This window comes from Strigops habroptila, chromosome 9, assembly GCF_004027225.2.
Source record: "Strigops habroptila isolate Jane chromosome 9, bStrHab1.2.pri, whole genome shotgun sequence".
In the NCBI taxonomy this organism is placed as follows: Eukaryota; Metazoa; Chordata; class Aves; order Psittaciformes; family Psittacidae; genus Strigops; species Strigops habroptila.
Window position 1 is genome coordinate 34301444 of NC_044285.2, and position 23339 is coordinate 34324782.

Here is a 23339-nt window from a genome sequence, read left to right on the forward strand (position 1 = left end):
CAGATCCAGGCACTTTGACAATCCCCTTGGAAAAGCTCTCAGAAATGGCATGTGTGTCTACTTACACTTAAACAAAGCTTTATAAACACTGTAGTTAACTTTATTTTCCAAACACATATTCAGCTTTCAGCATGTTTGTACAGTCATTTCAGGATTTGGAGAATTGCATACACCACTTTTCATGCTACAACAACCTTAAAGTGCTGACTCAATTTTTGACTTCTAGTGAAGCCCAAAATAATACTTTATATGTATATATAAAATACATATATATATGTGCATCTAGGAAATTACCACATTTTACTAAAATAACCCAGCAAAAGTGATGCAAAATACTTGGATCTGCAATCTGAGCATGAAACCATCGATGGAATCCATCTGCTGGCAGCAGGGAAGCAACACACTTCGACACGCTGGTGTTACTCAGAATTTGCCAGTCTCAAAATAATTCACCATTTACCATTCTGGCAGGGAAACAGAGTATTGTGAGAGCAAAGGTACAGCACAAGAGACCAAGACAAGCAAACCCAAAGCACACAATCCAACCCAGCAGCATTAAATTACAGTCCTTAAAAAAAAAAAAAAAAAAAAAGAAAAAGAAAAGACAAGTTGGTTCAAGAGCCCATTTGTGGTACGAAAACCAGTTTTGTCAGATTCCGGCAAAGCTTATCTTTGGTCACAGTGAGGACAGGAATAATTGAACATACAGGTATTTCTCAAGCATAAAAGCTAACTCTTTAGAAATCTCCCTTCCCTGAATATATAGCTATTGCGAGTTAGTTAAACATGAGTGTTGACCATCTCCTTTGTGCATGTGAATTATTGAAGGTGCTTTCCCTACCACATAGATAGAGGCTTAATACACAAAGAGATTTAATATTAAAGCAGCTTAAGCAAACACTTGCTGTAGAGGACAGAAATTCTGTGTGCTGTGAGTAGCTCTCTGCAGACCTGGCAGCTCTCGAGCTGTCCCACAGTTGGAAACCAGGGTTTACAGGCTGCAAAAGGCTTTTACCAAGATTGACTAAAGAGGTTGAAAGAGCAAGAGGCTCCTTTCATCCTATCAACATGAACCTGACAGGAATGAAGCAGAACACAATCACAAATGACTAGCTTCTATTTTGGTGCAGTTTAGATATGGAACATAGAAATATAAGTCATAGCATTAATGACAAAGAAAGCATCTTCAAACAAGAAGTCCCTGCTGACTCTTTAGAGGTCACTTTCTTCACTACACGTATACTTTAGTTTCTGCTTTATGATCAGCATGCCTCATAGTAGAAATTTTGTGCTCTTATGCTAATTCAACTGCTGTGTGATAGCAATAATTAGGAGGGTAAAAACAGATTAATCGTATCAAAACAGACTGCTTTTATCTTCACCTGCACTCCTAGATCACAGCTTTCATTAACCTATGAAAGCTGTCCAAAGGAACGGCAGGAATCTCTGAACAATCAGTGTTCTTAGCCTCTGAGAGCTCTCAAAATGCTCCTGAGCCTCACATGAACCAGTGCTGAAATGCAGTGTAGTTTCTTTTATGTGCACAGAATCAAAGCCAAGACAAACTGCAGCCAGTGAAATTCCAGCCTGCTGCCCCGATTTCACAATTTTCTTAATTTACTAAAAGAATCAGATGTTCTTCTCATACTCTGTTAGTTTATTAGTGAGATCATGTATACCTTTACGTTTAGAAGGAACAGAAAATTCAGACTCATTCACAAGAACAAGCTGCTAATGAAAAAAGACAACAGCCATATGCCAAGTTCCCAGAAGTCTGTTAAGAGCTTGGTAGTCATTTCCCAAAGCCTGTACAGTCCCTTTCAACGTAGCATTCACACCTTTAATTATGGTTTTAGCTTTAGCACTATCTGAGATAAACTGTATGCAACTAGAAGTTTCCTTGTATAAGAAGATTAAATAAGAGAAATTAAGTTCGGTAGATGCCTTCTTTACTCAGAAGAATCGCATATTCTCATGTAGACACACACCAACCCTACTCAATTCTATGGTCCTCGGCACACTTACTTCAAAATCATACAGTAGCTTCAAGTAATTCTGCAACTCATCTTCAGGCTCATGGCATGTTATTCTGTTGTGAAATGGCTTTGGGTTTTTTTAATAAAAAAACCTATGAATTAATTTGTTTTTCTTCTTTATAAAGGGGCAGATTAGGGAGTCTGGGAAAAGGAGAAGAGTAGGGAAGGTGGCAACAGAGGCAGAATTAAGAGATTATACAGACTGATAGCCAGTACGACTTTTTCTTCTTCCAATGATATAAGATACAAAGACAAGAATGATAAGGAAGCCAAGTGCCATGCCCACTGCGATGGGAATAAGAAAGTTCAGGTCAGAATCAGCCAAGCATTCTTCAGCTGCAGAAAGAAGAAAAACAAACAAACAAACAAAAGGCAAGGGAGAACAAATTAGTAAAGGAAAACAAGCATTAGAAACCAAAGAAAGCAACGAGCAAACAGACACTTTTGAGAACTTACACTGGATTAGATACAGCAATACATATAACATAAAATCAGTTGAATAAAAAAATTGGGTAAAGAATTGATAAACATTGATTTCTTTAAATGTATGTATTACACATCATTTGTATTTGTACATTTAACTTCATCTTCCTCTAGTTAGCAGTACACAAAACAGCAGTCTGAGCACACATTAGCCAATCACACCTGAGTTAACAGTGATATATAACAACAAAAAACCAGACAGACTGGTGTATCACTGCCTTGTTCAAGGGACTTCCCAAACCTTCACTGTTCTCTAGCTTCTGGACACAAAGAGAAATAACAGACAGCAGCAAGTGACAAAGAGACAGTCAAGATACATATGCTGAAAGCAAAACACTGAAAAACATTTTCAGCAAGTAACTTTGGTTAGTTTTGATCCAAGTACAAGAAAAGGGTTATTGGTTTCAGCTGAAAACTACACAGACCTTACCGAAATCAATATAGAGACAGCTGTAGCGCTACAGTGGATTTTAATACACAGGTTATAAAACATGTGATGAACTCCTTGCTGGTACAAACACTCATACCAGGATTAGCAAACAACTCTGGGAACTGATTTCCAACTCAGTGGTCCATCCTAGGCATGGAGGCAGGGCTTGGCCTTCTTCCTCTGTAAAGAGAGCAGAGCTCCACCTGCGTGGTGCCAAGATGAGATGTTTTGTTAAGAGATGACACAGCATCCGTGTACGGCTTCAGCACTGTAAGGGTGCTTGGCTTGCATGCTTTTAATAAAGCAGACCTCCTTATAAAACTTCTTTTGCTTGCGTTTGTATTAGAGCAGAGTGTCACACACACATTCAATGCTTTCTCCAAAGTTAGTTATTGTTCTAAGTGAATATTTAAACTGTTTGAGCCTGTAACTGAACCAGCCTTAGTTATGGGAAATTCATTGTTTTGATTTAGCTCACTACGGTGCAATACCCCTTCATGAAAGGCCTTTGGCTAAGAGGAAAAAACACACCACATGCAGGTTCAGCACCTGAAAATACTAAACTTGGACAATCTGAAGGCACCTACTGCTAAGTAGAGCAACACTTGGAAGGGGAAAAAACATGGAAAGGAAATACATACCTTATACAGTGAGCTATTCCAAAATATTCTGACTACTGAGAAAGTGTGTAAGTATCTTAAAAAGAGACCTGCATTTGAAATTTAGTCATCTTTGTTCATTGAAGGTCAACATAGACAATTTAACTACTACATGCTGTATAACAGGTCATTAATACTAAACATGAATTAATTTCCTAAGGATGAAAGGTGCCCAGCAGGCAGCGACAGAAATTCCCTCTCTTCTTTAAAGGAAGGAGATTGCTGCCATATGTGTCACACCATGGCACTGTTACAAGGAATTCCCAGGATAAAAAGGGCTTAAAGTTTCATACCAGGAACATTCCATCCTTTACCTCTCTCCAGTTTGCCACTGCTGCTGGCACACATCTGTCCATGTGTTGTCATGTACAATGGTTAGAAGGTCCACAGCAGTATCTTCAGATGCACAGTTACTGTGCATCCCCAACAAGCAGATTCCATACCAAGGCCAGGAGGAAAGGCTTTTTCCATGTGTTTGGTTGAACATGTCTCCGTTTAAAATAACCAGAAATTTTCATCCCGAACATTTTAACCCTGGCATAAAAGGCTATCTTCCCTTTTAATTCCAATCATGAGATGCAACCAATAGCCCAAAATTTTGTGGTTTTATTGGTATATGCTGCACCGTAGAAAACATTAGTAAATTTAAAAATTAAAAGAGAGGTGTTCATTGGTTGGAAAAGCTTCTTTTGAGGATCGGAAGCATGGATGGCGCCTTTAAGCTAAAAGATCAGAAATCTTGGTATCTTAGAGCACAGTTTTGGTATTCAATAAACTCTACATAAGGCACAGGCAATAGTAATCAAACGAAACCCCAGTCTAGGATAGGTTATACACATTAATATTCAACACCCACAAGCTCACTCAAGCCAAACGCTGTTTCCACAGACCAGAACAAAACTATTTCTTTCACATGCCACTGCATGTCTTTAATATTCTGAGAGCCAATGTGTAATAGTTTGGCAGAAGTGGAATTAATGACTCAATAGATTATGAACTATAAGTTGTCATAGTTTATGTTTGAACCTAACAATACTTACTGCGTCCCTCTTCACCATTTTTTACAACCCGGTTGCCTGGCTCCACAAGCAAACCATCTTTTGAGTTCAGAATATTTTTCAAATAAAGTTAAAATTTCCCATTTAAAAACTACTCATATCCAACACTACAGCATTTCTTGTAACCAAGAAAGTAAGTCAGTATGTACTAGAACAACTAATCCTCCCAAAGCTGCTCCTACTGCTGTGGGTACAACTAAGTTGTCTACCTCTGGGCTACAGGCTTCAGCTAAATCAGAAAAAAAAAGGGCAAGTCTGAAAAAGAAATGCATTTGAATAGAAGTATTTAACATTATCATCTCCCTCTAATTATTCAAAACAGTTGTGCCTTTCCCCAGCAGGACATCAGTCAGCCATCCACAAAGCCCTGATCCCCTCTCAAAACACAAAAGCAATACTTCCCCCTCCTAAACATCATATCTAACAGACTCACAATTCCATTATATACTGTCTTGAAAATGACAGTAGTAACTCCTGCAGACTCTTGCAGGCTGACTTGTACTGATAATTTGATGTCTGCAGTGCCATTGTAGGTTAAATTAACTTTGACTGATTTACATTCTTAGGAACCCCACTGCTAAGCTCTTTAACAAGAGCCTATTAAAATACTCGTGTTCTTCACCGTAAAAAAGCTTCAGCTTACACTTCAGGAAGGTGCTAACATTATTTTGACCTTGTGTAGCAGATAAGAAGGTAGCTCCAACACAGTGATTACATAAGCAGTGCAGACTGGAATCAAGAAGAAAGGGTATAGGATTAAACTGCACTTTTTCCTCTTGTCATATAGAGTTCACAAGACAGGCTGAAAGAGGTATGGTACAAGGAAGACTAGTCTCTCTGGATTCAGAAAAATAGTATGTAATAGCACTGTCACCAGAAGAACTGGCAGCACAAACAGGATCAACACAGCCTCTATCACAGAGGATGAAACCACTAGCCAATTCCCAGGCAGCTCCCTAAGGCTTTCCTACTTCTGCTGAATGCAGAGACCAATTCAATTTTCCAGGGCAACTGCAAGCAGAAACTGACCTGTTCATAGCTGACCCATTTAAGATGGCCAAAATCAACCCTAAAAACATCCTGTCCGGATGCAAAGACAATTGACAAAAACAGTTGACAAGCAGATTTCAAATGATGAACCAGATGTACAGTGTCTCAATTGGTTCCCCAACTGTCATCTGCCAGTGGATTGGGCCAGCATGTGCTGCAAAACAAGGTATTAAGACACAAACAACAAAGGAGCACCTTCGAGGAGCACCTTCACCAGCTACAGAACAGAATCTCAGATGCAGACTGACTGAAGTTGACCTTACTCATTTAGTTTATTTTCTTTTAAAAAAGACAGTACAAGACGTCCTTTTTCAAATTGGTTAAAAAACGTGAACAAATTTCCTTAAGAAATAGAACAATCTTTATTATTTAGAGCACATGTTGAACAGGTTGACAGTTCCCTATGGAGCAATACATACAAGAAAACTAGTGGTTTTATAACAACAGGCATTCAGGTGAAACTTAGATGTTTTTTGAACCAGTTATCTGCACATCAGTCTAGGAGTACTTGAAACTCTGAGCCAATATACTTGCACATGAAGAGTAAGTTGAAGGTTTTTTGCAAAGATACTCCTAGTATTGATGTATTTTGGGAGCAGTGTGCACTAATCTTCTATATTGGAAACCGTGCACAGTTCAAAAATTTGCATGGTCAGATGAGTACAGTGTGGTAACTACTCCTTAACAGAAATGCATGTGTAACTGGTGCCACTGAACATCAGTCACAAAAATGCTAAAAATCTATATGAACTTCTGCATTTGAGGATATATTAATATGAAAATCATTAGACCCACTTTTTTTTTTTTTTTTAATTAAAATGGTAAGTCTTGAAGCCTGTTTCAGGATTAAACTTATAGTAGTTCCTCACTTTCATTAAAATGAATTTCAGTAACTGATGCAAAATTCAAGCTGTAGACTACAAGCTATAGTAAGCATTACCCACCCATACTTGCTTCCTTGGCTAGTGTCAGGAGTAAACTGTTTTTACAAAAAAATGAAAGAAATTACTGAAAGAAGCGTATTTTATGATTTGTATACAAACATGCCACAGACATCTCTACAACCCTAGAAAACACTAATAAAACACTAAATCAGCATTGATGCAGGCTAAACTCATTCTAAAGAGGGAGACAATGTTATGTTCATTAAATAACCAGTTTAGGCAGCTCATGTTATGACATATGCAAAAAAGCCACACTTAGCTAGAAGTCTGAAAGACTTTGGGTTTTTTCCCATGCAGTAAAAACTGTATTAGAGCACATGGAGGCCAGAGAGAAGTTGTGCAGCAAGGGTTAGTCTTTACAGAGCTGCAGTTTAAGAACAGTCCAGTTGCACTGCATTTGTTAAGCTAGTTATCCTTTCCATACAGCAAGGAAAAACAGGTGTTGTGGGTCCATCTCAGACTTGTTTGGCTTTTCCATTCTTAACATTAATAAATGCTACACAGCAAACAATCAAACACAAAGTACATTAAACATTCAGAATGCCAATGGCGGGCCATTATAGTGTGAATTTTGACTGGCAGAGAACCATTCAAGATGAAGATTTAAAGACAGCTCAAGCTGCAACAACAGATACTGGCTCATTAAATGAAAGCATCTTTAAACAATGGTCATTCAAAGCAACACGACAGACCAGTTCTGTGCAGAGTATGATATAAAGTTAAGTGCACTTTAAAGTTCTGAATATTTAGAAAGGTTATTCCCTTTAAACTGATGCCAGCAGAAAAGCTTGCATTAATTTAGCAGAACTCTGCCTCAGTTGAGTATTTTAGATGACTGCCAAGGTATAGTAAGTGATGAAGAATTCAGTGCCTAACAGTAATTTCTTTCTTTTTTTTTTTTTCTGAAAGCATTTGGAAATGGCACTGAAGTCTTCCCATATATCCACCATTTGGCAAGTACAGGTTACCCATTTTATTTGTACAGCCAGGGTATAGGAAAGATTCCTGAAACTACACCAAGGCAGGAGTAAACTACTCAAACTCTGTCAAAGTTGAGTAAGTTACTGCTGCCACTTCAAAAGATCACTTAATCACCAGCCTCAAGTTCCATTCTATGAAAAACAAAGTTGTTACTGGGCATCGTACAATCCTTGTTAAATACTATACAAGTCAACATAGTGACTAATACTGCCAGCTTAACCCACAATTATGACAACAACTAAGGAACGCAGAGGAGAGAAGCAAGTACAAATTCTATGCTATTCTGGGAGTTGCCCAATGCACATTAGTTTAGAATGTATTCTTGTTTCAGGCTACAGTTTGTAAAAAGCAGAAATAAATCCTAAACATTTTAGGGTTTTTGCAAGATAAAATCCTTAGCCTAGCAATTTGTTCAGTATTTGACATCTTCAAAAGAGCTATGAAACCCACGTCGTCTTCATAGAGCAGGAAAACTAAAAACGTAGTTCTGCTTCATCTGAGATAAACATTCTCTCTTTGTTTCTCAACTCCAGTTAGCTGTGGCTAGTAATTACTCCTAAGTTTTGGGTCTTTTTTGGACTTCAGAACTTGCACTTGCTTTGTTTAGAGTGAAATCAGAACAGGAATCACACTTAGATTCACAAAGTTTGATATCCAGCATAGCTTTTTCTTCTGCCAATTATGTAAGCAAGCACTATAATGGCAATCAAGCCAGCAAGTGCGGCACCAACTACAATTGGGATTAGAATGTCGTCATCATCCAGCGAACACTCCTGGGCTGTAGATGGAAAAAAACGTTGTAACAAGGAATAAATAAAGACAGAATACTTGCCAAGTGTGGTATAAGAATCTGAAGGTTCAAAACCCAAGTACTATTACATCTTTGAACTAAGAGAGAAAGAACTGCAGAGGTCTCATGGGTACGTCTAAGCGCTATAATCACTTGCAATGTTTGATAAACTATAGTAAGCTAACCGTGTATGAGTTTTCACGTGCACAAGATCTGTACTAGACAAGGGAGTAGCCATTTTTCTACTTTTAAGACAGAACCAGGCTCATCTACTTCATGATTAAGGCAAGACTGGTGCTTTTACTCATTAATAAAGTGACCTTGATCTGGTATCAAGAACCTACCCAGAATGGAGACATGTTACAGAGAGATGAAATAATGCTAACAAGGAGAAGGAAGCTATCTGCAACTTGAACTACAGAGTTAAATGGGACCCTAACTCTACAAGATGTATTATGATCGATACTGTTTACCTTGCATGCGTTTGGGGAGTTAACTTACCTCTACCTAAAAAAAAGGAAGTAAAAAAAATGTGCACCCAATCTACGTGTCTACAGATAGATAGTCTAATTTAATAAGACTGCGGTGCAAGTATTATCATTAAGTACAAAGACCAGGTTACAGTAAAGATTAAGAAAGAGGCCACTTAAACCCTTCCCGTTTTCCCCACACAAGACCAGGATAACACAAACATTTCAGAATCTTTCTTTAGTTCTGGATATTCAAGACTGCTTCTGAAAGAAGCTCTGTCAGTTCATTTCCCCTGCCCCCCCTCCCTTCCTTAGACTGACAGGTGAAAAGGAACTAAACACTTAACAGTGTTACCAAAGTCCACTTGTGCTTAGGTTTTGCCCCATTTTCTTACATATCTGAGCTACAAAAAGCTGTATGTCAAGATGTACCAGGTAACTTCTAACTATTCTGCAAGGCAATGCTTAAGTTCCTCTCAGAGTGTCTCTAGCTCCCTCAAGTCTTATGAAGGACAACCAACACACGTAGCAGATATTTAAGTGAGAACGAAGCTTTCCTTGAACTTGAATGTCAGTCTCAGAACTCCTCTTCATTCCAGGTGTAACTTTTAAAAAGTGGAACAAGAGGCTCCAAAATAAAGTGCTTGTACCCAGCGCTGGTGCTTTTTAGCAAGTAAGAATTTTGCAAGCATTGCAAGAATTAACAAAAGAAGAACTCTTACCTGTAGAGAACTTATTTTCCTCCACAAGGAATGGCTGAATCCATAAATTAAATGTATGTATTTGAATACTGTCACTAATTTCAAGAGTTTGCTCTTTCTGGCACATATAAGAAGTACCAAGGAAAGCATCCCACTTGCTGAAATTGCTGTTATCTGCATTTGATATGACTAAACAAAGAGGGGAGGGGGAAAAAGAAAAAAAAGTAAAAAGAAACTTGTATGCCCACTTCAAATGCAAGAATGTTGCTAATGCAATCATAAGACTAAGGACTAGAGGGGTCAACTTTTCAACACTGACTACTCTGAAAAACAAGGTAGTCTGAAGTGTGATTGATCTGCTTAACCAAGAGAAATCAGGCACTGAATTTACTATAGTACTTAGCAGTAACCTATCCTCCACATAGGCTTTTCTTGTACCTCCATTTATCCCAACACTGTGAGCATTTTAGCCTTAGTGCCCATTTAACTGCAGTAGACACGACCAGCAAATTAAAAAAAACCAAAAAACCAAACCCATACTTTCCATTTGGAAACAAGTATGCTTTTGTTTTTACAGCACTGGTGTCTCTTCCCAGTGAGAGTTAAGTAGAAGTAGTTAGAAGATACAGCAGCATCTTCAGTCAAAGACAACAGCTGGTTTAGGAATAACAAAAAGCTTCACCATTGGTACAACTGTATTTCACACCTCAAAAATTTGTTACTGGAAACATTATAAAGAAGCTCTCTTCATTTCATAGGGTGGTTTGGGTTGAAAGAAACCCTAAAGAGCATCTAGTTCCAACCCTCTGCCACAGGCAGGGACATCTTCCACTACACCAGCTTGCTCAAAGCCCTGTCCAACCTCGTCTTTAGCACTTCTATGCATGGGCCACCCGCAGCTTCTCTGTTCTAGTGCCTCAGCACCCTCAATTTGTACAAACACCCCATTAGCAGAAGTTTCAGGACAAGAAAATAATCACACAGTGCTGTTTAAAGTAACTCTTACAGCTATTTCTGCGTATTGCTTTTGTTCCTACTAACATAACTTAAAGCAGGAAGTACCAGTAACCATGAACAGCATTGGAATAAAAAAAAAAGTCAGAAGTATTTGATAAATACCGACATCGAATAAAAACTTAAGACTTGCAGATACAATTTCTTACCAGAACCATTCAGACGATTGAGCAGTGTAACATTCACCTCTTTCAGGTAAAATTTTTGTGCAGTTGTGCTTACATTTTTCTGTTTAAGAAGCAAAAACCAAGTGTCAGTGTGCAGTCTGCATTTTTAACTTTAAGAACACATGCTTTACAAAGGCTAACACATTTACCACAGTCTTACAGTTTCTACAACTCTAACTCAGTATTTCATTTGTCTTGAGGCAGTCAGCTGGCCAGCTCCACGTCCTATATGGGGACAGACTACCACCAGCAAGTGACTGAAGGGTTTTACTATGAGTGATCATCATGCAATGCTGTTGCAGTGTAAATCTAGTTTAAAATAAGAGAAGTTACTTACAACAACAAATGTGAAACCAATCAATGTGCTATTTCTATCGTTCAGTTTCAGAATAGCTGTTGTGTTACCACAGGCACCATCTGCACTAGTTGTCTTTGGGTTGATGTTGACTAGAAGAGGCTGAAACACAGACATACCATATCAAGGCCATTCAGCTCCCATCAGAAAGACACAGTTTCAGTCAGTAGCAGTCTTAGACTAGAAGAGCTTGTAATTGAAGATGACAGCAGGAAGATTAAGCCTAGTGTCTACCAAACCAAGGCTACTTGAGTTAAGTTTACATGCTGGTAATGCTGAAGCAAAGAAAGTGCTCAGTAAGGTCCTATTTTGTTTACCCAATACAACAGGCTAGCTCTGGCTCCCTCTGTGGGGAAAGACCGTATCTGCAGGGACCAACTGCCTTAAAAACTTGAAGAAGTTCCAGGCCCTTAATGATGTTAGAGGTACACCCAGCAATAGGTTACATCGAATCCACATAAGGTTTTAAAGCTAAATACTATGCCACAAAAGTATTCTGATGTCAGAGAGATGTTATGTACAATACTTAGAAGCAGTTCTGGACAGCCAGCAGCATACCAAGCCAATACCCTGCACTCAGATTTCATACCACATAACTACAACCACCTTTATGCTCTTTTAAAATAGAAGAGAAGCACCTTGTCTTGGGAAACGTTCAGCTGCAGTCCCACATTAGCCAGAAGACAAGTTTTATTTCCACTTTTAAGAGAATAGTTTCCAGTTTCTGGATTCTCCACAGGTTTGGGAGCAGTAGTTGGAGCAGGTGATGCAGTGGTAGGAGATGCAGTAGTTACATTGGCAATAGTAGGAGGAACAGTAGGTGCAGAAGTAGGTGTATCAGCACGACATCTAGACTCTGAAGAGAAATTTAATCACCATTTCAGTGCTGAAATTTTACTGAATTCTTACAACTCAGAGGTCAGTTTAATACAGATACCAATTTCTCTGTTGAAATCTAGGCTCATTGGGAGTCTCCTAATCAAGTCAGAAGTCTTAAACTCAACACTATGGCACAGTATTCCAAATAATTTACAGCTATCATTTATTCTCAGAAATTCTGTAATGCCCTCAGTTTTGAATCCATGTAGCATATGCAATACTGCTTAACTCCAACATACAGAAGTGAAACACACACACAAAACCGGATGGTTATAAAAGTGTGATATGTATTTGCTGTAGACAAAGTAAGCAACCCTATTAAGTTATATGCAGCAGGATCATGTGCTCATCTCTTGACAGGCTCTGAACTGCTTAAATGAAAAAAAATAGAGGCTACCACTGAAAATGGAAGGCAGTCAGTTAAAAACCTTGAAGCTCAAATGATCTAGTCAGCAACGGTAGTTCTGAAGCACTTATTTTTAATACCTCACTAACTGGAATACACACCTTGTTACACTATCAACTTGGCATGGGAACAACCTACATTACTACATATTAAAAAAAACCCAATACTAGATCTGTTCTACTTATCTATTTTTCCAGGAACAAAGAAAGACATTCTAAAGGATGTTTACCTGAGTATTATTCTACACAGCACATCTTAGAACTGGTGGATTTTTTATTATGGGGCTTTGCTCCCTGCACTAAGGTGCAATATAAAAAAAGCTCATTCATAAATGGAAACACTCACCTTTTTTACCAATTGTGCCATTCTGAACAAAAGCCTGCACAGTAACATTCCAGAAAATCTGTGTTACGCTTTCTGTTTCAAGGAAGTCGGCATTATGACACACAAAGACGTTATTCAGTTGAACTGGCTGCATGGTATCCCTTACAACAATAGTAACTGGTCCTACAAATAAGTACAAGTATTTTAATGCTTTATGAACTACAAGAACATTCGTAAGTAGTGTTATGTTTCATTTGATAAGACAAAAATGTAATTAATTAACAATCCTAACCTCTCATGAATGTTTTACCTACAGGTCCTGACCTGAAGTGCTAAGTAATGCAGAGAAGTAATCGTGCTTCCAGAATTAGACAAGCCATTACAAAGGTGAATCCTTTTATCTAAATTTTTAATTTAAGGAAAAAAAAACCCTATTATTAGTATGTATTAGTCCATGGAAGGCCTAACACTGTATCGCTTTGCTAGGAGGAAAGTCAAGTACTGCACACTAAAATGAACCTTCCATTTGCTTGTTGCCTACTAGCAGCACCTCACTGATCAAGGCTGTTCAAACAGTTAACTTTCCTCTTTCACTCCACTTCAAGGAATCACACATTTATTGAAACTAACTAGGCTGTATTCTTATCCAACAGGCAGGTATGATGAACGGTTAAGCAGTGCATTGCCACAGAAGTTATTAGATACATTATTAGTCCTTCTAACTTTGAAAAAGCCAACCAAGGTCAGGGACATGAGATCTGACACTTGTAGCCAGGATTGTTTTGTAAGAAGGATTCTGCACTGAACATTACCTTTTCTTTTAGCATCAGGAAATACAGTGGTATCATTGGTGTTGTAGGTAAATGTGATGAAGTCCCCCTGGTAAGTTTCATTGGTTTTTGTGAAGTTAACACTCCAAGAGTGACCTTCTCCAAACTGTACTGCCAGAAGAGCAGCTTGTGTGTCATTGCCACAGACGCTTCCATCGTGTGTCACATTGGATGACAGGTTCAAGGTTGTGTTTCTCTAGAAGAGGAGGGTAGGTTTAAATGTTTTCACACACAGAAGCTCTTCCCCATGACAACGCTATAAACCTGCTGGAGTTAGACAGGACTTTGCACGAGATCGGCAGGATTATTTTAAGTTGTTCTACAAAGTTAAGGCTCCCTGACATGTGACTAAGAAAGGAGTCACAGCAGATTCACGTGCAAAAGTAGAACTCCAACCCAACTGTAAATCTTGGCTGTGCTGAGCTGCAATTTACATTTACTATTTGGGCTAAGAACATTACTACACTGATACACAAAACCCACCAAGTTTGACCAATATATCAATTAAGAAAGTGCAATAGGGCACTTTCAGTTATTTGCATTATTAATTGGGAACTTATGCTTTGTTTTATAATGAATATTTAGGAATAATCTTCACAACTGACTTAGTGAAAAAAAAAAAAGTAATAAACCAAAGACCCTCGGGGACAGAGTGTACTTAAACTTTCACCTAGGGCAAAATAACAATTGTCAACAAAAGTTACCTCCAAGTACTTACATAATCACTACTGTTTGTTTCATATGTTATCAAGAATCTCATCATCCAGTTTGCATACAGGCACGTAGCATTAGCGCCATCCTTTACATCTACTTCCACTGCATAAGACTGGAAAAAACCTATAAAATATGATTATTAGCTACTAAGACATTGCTTTTATTTCATTTTCTAGAATTACTTAAGAGGGCAGCTCATTACAAAGCAGTGAACTATTTCAGGGCCGGATTCAATCCGCCAAACACTGAAAGAGTAGCTAGAGTTCTAAAAAGTATTACAACTAGGAAGCACACCATGAAGTTATCAAAGCTAGGTAAAAAATGAGAGAATGTTATATAGTTTATTTACCTGACAGAGACTAATAACCTAAATGAGCATTAATTTGTGGTGACATGCTGAGTGCATGAACACTGCACTCACTGTACTGCGGGTAGGCCAGAGTCTTCCCATTATCTGTTCCATCAGTGGTACGGCTCAACTGACCTCTGGGCAGTGAGGTCGGGGTGCCTGCACTGTGTTTCCACCATCTCCGTCCCAGAACACAGTGATGTTAAATTCCCTTCACGCTTCCGGAGAGCTTTTAACAGCGGCTGCATTGCACCGCGGTGAACCTCAGCCGCGGCACCCCCCGGGGCAGCGCTGTTGTGCGCGGCGGTGACCGCTGACCCCACGGCCCGAGCCGGGCGCAGGTGAGGGGAGCGGGCCGGCGATATCCCCGCCTGCAGCTGCCCACCCGCCGGGAAGCGCCGCGCCGGTGGGCCCGCGGCGGGCAGGCTGCCCCGGCGGACAGGCCCTCGGGGACAGGCACACGCGTTACCCCCCGGCCCGGCCCCGCGGCGACGGCACCAGCAACAGGCCCCCGCTGCGCGCCGCGGGGCTGACACGGCCCCGGGGCCTGAGGGCCGCGGCACCCCCGCGCGCGACCGACCGTTGCCCGACGCCGCGTCACGTGCGCGAAAGGGCGGGGGGGGGGGGGGGCGAGGAGGGGAGGCGGTACGCGCCCGCGGGAACACCTGCCCCCCCACGCCCCCCCGGCAGCCGCCGCCACCGGCCGCCCGCAGGCCCGGGCAGGGCCGCGCTCACCGGAGGTGCTGAGCAGCAGAAAGAGGAGTCGGGCGAAGGCGCGGCGCGACCCCATGCTGACGGTGCGTGCGCTCAGCAGCAGCGAGCGCCACCCACCCTTCGCCATCGGTCATGTGAGGGGAGGGGCGGGGCGGGGCGGCGCCGCCAATCGCCGCGCCGCGGCTCGATTCGATGGGTCGCGGACGGGCTGCGCGTCGCGCAACGCCTCGGGCGGGCGGTGAGGGGGAGCGGCCCGGCCCCGGGAGCGGCCGCTGCGGGCCCGGTGGGAGCGCATTAACGCGGCGTGGTTCGTCCCTCGGCCGCCGTTGCTGTCTCTAGCAGAGCTTCTGTAGGTTGAGAACGCTGAGAGAAGATGCGCACCCAGAGAGGTTTAATATAGAGGCCTTCGCTGCCACAAGTAAAGAATAAGCTATTTTCCATGCTTATAATGAATAAAAGAGGGAGAAACGGGCTAAATTGAGCCCAATGTGTAAGTCAGGGGTGCAGGAGCGCAGAGCAGTGGGTTGCCATGCAGGGTCGTGCGGGCTAGGACATGGCTCTGCTCAGCCCTGCCGTTGGCTGCCGTGTCTCTCGGTCTGTCACGGCTGTCTGTCCGTCCTCCCGACCACGTTCTCTAGAGGCTCTGCCTGCACCGTGACGGGGCAGAAACCCTTCCAGCAGTGGGCTCTGTAACGCCTCCCCGCTTTACGGAGGCCAGCACTAGCACAAGCCCAGGGGACTGGGACACTTTGCTGTGTTCTAGCCAGTCCTGCAATGCAAAACGTGGGGCAGAAAATGGGAGAAATCAGCTGCCTGGTGCAAATGAGGGAGAAAAGAGCCAGTGGGGTGGAGGGAGGGAGAAGATGGGAGTGCACAGGAAACCTGGTGGATTTGAGACTGGATGGAGGTATAAAGTGTGGTGGATGTTGGATTGCAGCCTGGAGGGTATTGATGAGGGAAAAAAAGACAAAGGCTGGCTTGGCAAAGAAAACGGAGACGGGAAGAAGAGATTGAGGCTGGGAGACAGCAGGGAAATGGTAGGCAAGCTCCTAAGCTGCCTGGAGGAGACTGGAGCTCTAGACTCGGCAAGGAAGGGCTCTCCTGGAATAGCATATTCCTGGTTTTCTGATGCTGTGGGAGAACTGCAAATAGTATTTGGATAATGATGCATTTAGAGATATCCCCAGTCATGGGAGAAGAAATGTAAGCTCTTGAAGACGACAGTAAAGCACATTGACCTGATTCAGTGGGGCAGTTGGAGTGCACATGGTGTTGATTAGCAAAGTGGTTATGAAGTCTTGAGGAAATTGAAATAATGCAATTTGTGATTAAATGTCAGTTAAATACTCTCAGCTGTATACTTGCAATAGTGTACTTTCCCAAAGAGTGTCACAAAACCAAACCTGGCAAGTCAGGACCACCACTGGAACCAGTGCGTGCTACAAATGGGGCCTCACGCACAAATGCTTCTGTATTCAGGACGCGTTCACTGCTTGTTTGCTTTTGTTTTTGTGTTTAATAACTGCACTAGAACCAGCTTACCTTGTGTAATACATACGCACACGTGCATCTGTTTAAACATTGTTTCATGTGAAGAAATAAACTTTATATTTAATAACTGAGCCAGCGCTTGCTTTAGGCTGCGGCGGAGCGTCCAGTAACAGCAGCACAGATGAAACCACAGATTCTGAAGGCAGCAAGTCTTGTGTCTTTCATAGCTCCACCACAAAGAATGGGGCATTTCAGAGTCCTGCTGCTGGGTCTTTTACATCTCCTCAGGCTTCACTGTTCTAGTGCAAAGTCCTGTGTTTAAAAAGTGATCTCTCAGGGAGTTAGAAGCAATTACATTAAGAGGATTTGACTATTAAGAGAAAAACATTAGGAGAAAGAGCACAGAATAAAAGTAGCAATTGGTGTGGGATTAAAACAGCAGTGTAGTTTTTTGTAATTTTAGCATAATGAAAAATATGTTGTTTTGCACCAGAAAGGTCATCATTAATATCAGAACACAGATTATTCTTTTTCTTTGTTTGCACCTGGCTGCTTCGCCCTCCCTGTATCTCCATCCCAGCCTTCCAAGGCACTTTGTGGTGTTAGAGCATCTTACTGTGATCTTAGCAGGTGCATTTTTTATTCAGAGGCTCACTTCTTGCTTGCTGCATCAGTAAAGATAGAGAACAGTTCCTCCCTTGGAGCTGTGGGAAAACAATGTATGCACTAATCCTGCTTTCAGTTAAGTCAATGCCAGACTGGCTATAAGTAGTAGCTTAATCAAAAAGATGAAGTTGTGTGAATTCAGAGACACTGAACTGGTGGTTTATGTTCATCGTCACACAGTATTGCAGGAGGGACTGATGTGCCTGTGGTGTAGGTATGTCTAGGCTGGCCCTAGCAACAGCAGGGGAAGCAATGAGGCAGCCACAAAGGCTGCCCAAAGGGTTTCTGCCCTTGTGTGGGGTCCTTGGGGAGACCACGAGATTGATTCCACCTGCAGGGAGTTGGTACACACACCTCGCATTCACGTACAGGGTGAAGTTTGCCCAGCAACGCTACATGCTAACAGCCGTCTGAATGTGTTAAAAGTTGTTAAAAACAATGTGCTCTTGCATTATTAGCACAGGGGATAGTCTCCTCTTGCCCAACCAACTGTTCAGAGCTTGGTTTTGGCACCCTAAATAGAGCATTGTTTGGCCAGTTCCCGAAGACCGTCTCCTGTTTGTAGCTCTGCAGGGAGCAAAATGGAACTCTGTTCCTCTTGTGATTAACAAATCCTCCAGCTGTCCTCCAGAAAAAGAAAAAAAGTAGTGGATGGGGTCAGATGTTGTCTGATTCCTCTGAAATTCCATGGAAAGCTATTATATTCAGTACTTGTAGGATTCAACCTCTAACAGCATTAACACTGCATCTTGTTTATCTCAACTAGTTTCTTCGTGGATAGTGGCAGTCGTAATGGTAAAATTTATGTGGCAGTTGGACTTCAGTGACATAGGAATCTGTGAATGGTTGTTACCATGATGCAGAGAAAATGCCTCACCCTTTTGCTCACTTGAGATAAATGATTTTGCATTTGGCGTGATTTTCGGAGCCACTGATGGATGGCAAGCTGATCCTGCTTTTCTAGGATGTTCCTTATGTTTATTGCTGGCTGTGAAAATGAGGACTGAACGTTTCTGTGTGGCATTACATTTTTACTGCATGTTATACTTAGTCTAATGTCAGTAATTTTAAGAAGGTGATTTGTTCTGATGTACTGAGAACAAATGTGCAAAACCTCGTGATTTCTTTTTAAAGCTTTGGTTCATCAAGGAATATAAATTCATGCCTCATTTCAAATGTATCGGCTGTTCTGTAACTGTCATTCACATCTTATTCTTGATGTCCAGCGTATGCTTAATCCTTTGTGAGTCCTTCAGCAGTTTCAGCTGGTTAGGTACTGTATCTGTAATCAAATTTTCCTTAACCCTGGGACTTGCAAAAATTGATGGATGTGTGTGGTCAGAAGCAACGTGGCCAGTGTTTAATGAAGCACTGAGTAACTTTGTATATCTCTGGTGCAGAAGAGTAGAGCTTGTGATAAAAAGAAGGAAGAGGAAATAGCTAGGACATGCAGTAATCACTGTTTTATTCTAATGTATTTTTATTCATTCTTTTAGATGTCTCTTTGAACAACAGGGTGTTTTCTGTATTTTTCCAGGGACAAGATTATGCCAGAACCAATTAGCCCTTTGCAGGTGGCGGCGGAAGGGTTTGGTACCATTTCACATGGGAAAGCCGGAAAGAGGAAGAGATTAACGCCCGCCAGAGAGGTCACAGATTCACTTGGCAGGGGAGGATGAACCACAGGGACCTTCTTGGGACCGTGCCAGCAGCTGTGAGAGTTACATCTATCTGTGCATGAGCAGCCCCAATTTGTAGGCTGGGGATTTGCACACCGTAATGAAGCCCCTGCTGTGCCCAGCACAGTGCGATACCTGCAGCGCTTCAGCTGCGTGTGCTGAGGAGGGATGGCTCCGGCCGGCTCTGCTCTGCTGGCTCTGAAGAATGACTTCTCTGAAGGGTGTGAAAGCCGTGGCTCGCTGTGCTCGAGCAGATGGCGGTGTTTCTGAGCTGGCGGGTTTCTGGAGGAGGTGGTGGTAGGAAACCAAACCATTAAACGCTGCCGCAGCAAACTGCTGAGTCAAGACTGGGGCAATCACGTGAAACGCCAAAAAAAGCCGCGGTGGTGGGGCGGTGCGGGGCGCGGAGCCCGTTGCTGCAGCCACAGGGGGCTTCCTGCAGCAGCGCGCTGGAACACGGTGTTGCGACACAGCTGGAACAACGCAACCCCAGCTGAGCGGGAAGCAGCCAAGGCACAGGCGGCGGTAGTTCGTCGCAAGCCTGTTACACAAGCACAGCTCGCGTACGTGCCGCTTGGTTTGATCACACGCGGGTGCTTGGGGAGGTGGCAGCGGGGCAGGAGCTGGTACAGCCCGCGCTGCTTCGCTGACCCACACGGGGACAGCACCCGCGGCGCTGCAAGGTGCAGGGTTGGGGTACCCTGCTGCGCTCAGCAGCATTTCCAGCTGCTGCTGGGTGCGACGTGTACCAGAGCACTCAGCAGCTGGGTTACCATGTGGCAGCTGATGAGATTTATGCGTTTTGTGAGTCATGACAAACTACTTCTAGGTGTAGATCTGTTAAATGTGGGGGAAAAAAATCGTTTGACTGACAGCTCAGCATGTTCTTTGGGCTTGTAACAGCAAAGTAGAAAAATGTCAGTTTTGTGAGTCTATCAACATACATTGCTAACTTGCTGGAGATACATCTGTCAGCTTCAAAGCAGAAATCGTGTTGTGAGAATGGCTTTGCTCACGAGGCACCTCCCACTTCAACTCTTATGAAAGAGGTGTTGGCTGTAACTTTTTTTGAGAAATCTCAGCAGGAAAGGAAGTTCTATCTAAAACACAGGGCTGGGAGACTGTCTTATATACTAATTTTAATATCTGGATATTTTAACTGCAGGACTTCAGTGCCGTGACCTAGAATAACATTACATCCCTTTTACAGAGAGCATATGAGATAACAATGTATGTAATTAGTCTACAGTTTCCAGCTCTGACAGAGGTAGAAAACCAGGTCTGGCAAACCCTGAGTTAATGCCTGTTCACTGCGTTGTCCTGAGCAAAAAAACTCTTCCGGGGAATGATCTCACTCCAGTTTGAGGTTGCCTGTCTGCTTTTGGAGCTCGGATTTGAAGCAGCAGTGTTGCTGTAGGCATAACAATGGAGAAACTGAAGGGATACTGTTACGGATTAAGCCCAGCTTGCTAATAAGTGTTCTCAGACTGAAGCCAAAATACAGCTCTGTACTAGTTACTAGGAAGAAAATTATCTCTATGCCAGCTGAAACTAGGACAGATGCGCAGGATCGCAGCCCTTTGGTTGCAGAACCAGTTCTCCAGAGAATGGAGCCTGACCTACCCCTGGCCACAGCCTACAAGCTTTACCTGCACAGTGACAAGATTCCAGCTCAGCGGCTGTAATCTGTTCCCATCTCATGCCTGAAAGCTGTACCTCCTCCCCAGCACACGCCTGGCACAACTCAGTCTGCACTGTGTCTTGCCCAGCTTTTAGTCATAAGTAGCAGAGCAGCCTTGCTTTGAGCCTCAAACTAGCACCAGCTGAAGGATTTTCTTGATACATTTAAGGGACTGCTTTTGGGAAAGGGATGTTTTTGACCATAGTAACAAATTGTTCTCAGATACACTTCAAGTTTCGCAGACTACACAATGGTAAAAGGGAACATGCATTGTGGTAATTCCATATGAGGTTTGGTCTGGGAGGGGAAGAGAGCTAACTATTAAGTGAACGTTGTACTAATCCAGCACTGATGTTTCGTGCTGTATCATAACTACTTACCACTCCACATGGTACAAAGAAATCCATTTCATGTAATCTTGGATGCAGTTTACTTGCATACTCATCCCCCTCTGTTTGCAAAGTGATAGTGACTAAGCTTTGCAAAGAAGCATTACAACTCTTGAGGCCTGCGATGGCCAGGGCATTATCAGAGAGTCTGATCCTGACCCTCTGCCTGCTCTAATTGCATAAAGCAACTAATGTTGTATCTGCTGGAAAAGCAGTTACTGCAACTTCCTTCTTACTGAAAATACCATTAGATGAAGCAGAACCTCTAAACTTACACTTTTTTGAAAGGGCAAAATTTTGTAGCCAAAGCAAGTTAAGATTGCTTCGGCACTTTAACACAGAAGTACCTAGTGACATCCCTATTCTCCTCCAGCTCTAAAATATAGGTGCTTCAAGCTGACAAACAACTGATTATTTTAAGGAGTTAGCTAAAGAACTATCATCAGCGTTGTGTGCTCTATTCTCTGAATACAGTTTGGCATTAGTGGCTTAGCATTAGCCGATAAAGTAGCTGAAGCCTTCGGCCACAAGAGCTGACCAAGCATAAACTTTTGGTAAAACTAATGCTGCTAACAAAGAACTCACTGTGTGCAGCAGATATAAGTGGAATGAAGAAGATAAGGATAATTCCAAAAGAGTGAAGTAACTTCAGAAGGCGGCCAGCCCAGCAACAGTGAAACCCAGTGAGAAATCAAGAGAAATCACTGGCAAGAATTATGTGACTGGACTTGGGGATGGGGCGATTTGTGGAATGGGTACAGTTGGGAGGCATGAGTTGGGGTAGGGACCCCTCTCTGGAGGCACCCAGCTCCAGCTGTAACTGAAGAACTATTAAGAGACAACTGGAAACCTTTGCTCTGACTTGGCATTCTCAGCAGGATCCTGCAGTCAGACCTTGTTTTGGTGCCGGCTGCATGTAAATGCGCAACAATAAAAATTTAGTATTTACTGGATGTGAGCTCCTTTTCCTAAGTTTAAGAAAAAGGCTTTATCTATGGTGCTGCAATGTCTTACTGGTTTTAGAACATTAACTTTCAAAGTTACTTTTCTTCTTGAATTGTTATCTTAATGCTTATTTCCCATAAGCAGCAGCAAGACAAATTTTAAGAGTCATTATAAAGTTGACCTTGTATCAGGAAGCAGTTACTTAACCAGAAGAAAAACTTGCTCCATTGTAGGCTGATCAACATCCACTGCTCCTCTTCCCAATTAACTCCGTGTTTTAGAAGATACTATGCACAAAGTCCAATGTGTCATCCCCTCAAGTAAGTTTTGGGGTGCTTGTTTTCTAAATAGCAAAATATGCCCACAAGCCCTTTCCTCTTAAAAGGAAAAAAACCCCTAAACAAGGCAAATCCGAAGCTACCTTGAATTTGATTTGGCAACAGTTTCTCTCAACATCAGGATAAAGTACAGCGATGTATATTGCACTTCATATAATAACAGAAATTAAAAGTATTTTCTGCTTTCTGGGAATCTGCTTCTGTAGGATTAATTTTTAACAACAAAATTCTGTAGGATTGCGAAGCACATAGGAAATACTCTCTTTAAGAAATTGTTAGTGGAAAGACCATCCCATGCATTTAGATGCCTCCAAGCTGTAACAGAGAATGCACACACCTGAGCAGCATTATTGGAAGACAATTCACCCATTCCTATTTAAACCCACCACACACGAGGATTACAGCAGTGCTGTGCAAGGTCAGCCTCCCTGCAGCATACACAAGCTTTCAGCAGAGATCAGTTTGGAGCACTGGCTCTCACTTTGCTACGGCTCTCCCATTCTCAAACCACCCTTCCAGAGCTTGGAAAGCAAAATCAGAACACCCTGCCTCACCTCTGCACTAAGTCCTCAGAGCGTCTGCACCAGGAAGGGCCAGACTGAAGATGCTCCTGACAAATTCTGGTCAGATTTAGTCCAGCGGTTCCAAATAGCTAAGAAAGGCCCAGTTGGCCACCACTAGTAACAGAAGCAAGTTCCTTGTCCAGCCATGTCCTGTACTTCACTAATTGTACTACATCCATTAAAAACAATTATTAGCTTTACTGGGAAACAAGGGATAATCGTACAGCAGGAGA

At 42.2% G+C, this 23339-nt stretch overlaps 1 protein-coding gene and 1 long non-coding RNA gene across 4 annotated transcripts; one reads left to right on the forward strand and one right to left on the reverse strand.

Annotated features, from left to right (window-relative positions):
* Positions 1–5964: 5964 nt before the first annotated feature.
* On the reverse strand, positions 5965–15510 carry LAMP2 (lysosomal associated membrane protein 2). Of its 3 annotated transcripts, none has more exons than XM_030498682.1 (9): positions 15376–15510; positions 14296–14414; positions 13560–13773; positions 12769–12930; positions 11777–11994; positions 11121–11240; positions 10766–10844; positions 9624–9791; positions 5965–8419 (listed from the first exon to the last, which is right to left on the reverse strand). In XM_030498682.1, exons 1-9 carry the CDS (start codon positions 15479–15481, stop codon positions 8280–8282), a joined length of 1326 nt encoding a protein of 441 aa, XP_030354542.1. In that variant the 5' UTR covers positions 15482–15510; the 3' UTR covers positions 5965–8279. The 3 variants fall into 3 exon arrangements, with proteins under 3 accessions (XP_030354542.1, XP_030354544.1, XP_030354543.1); XM_030498684.1 differs by lacking the exon at positions 15376–15510 and adding an exon at positions 14776–15252; XM_030498683.1 differs by lacking the exon at positions 15376–15510 and adding an exon at positions 14641–15247.
* LOC115613348 lies at positions 15315–22213 on the forward strand. Its single transcript, XR_003993364.2, has 2 exons — positions 15315–15437; positions 19049–22213. It is a non-coding gene; the product is annotated as an uncharacterized LOC115613348 (long non-coding RNA).
* Positions 22214–23339: the final 1126 nt, after the last annotated feature.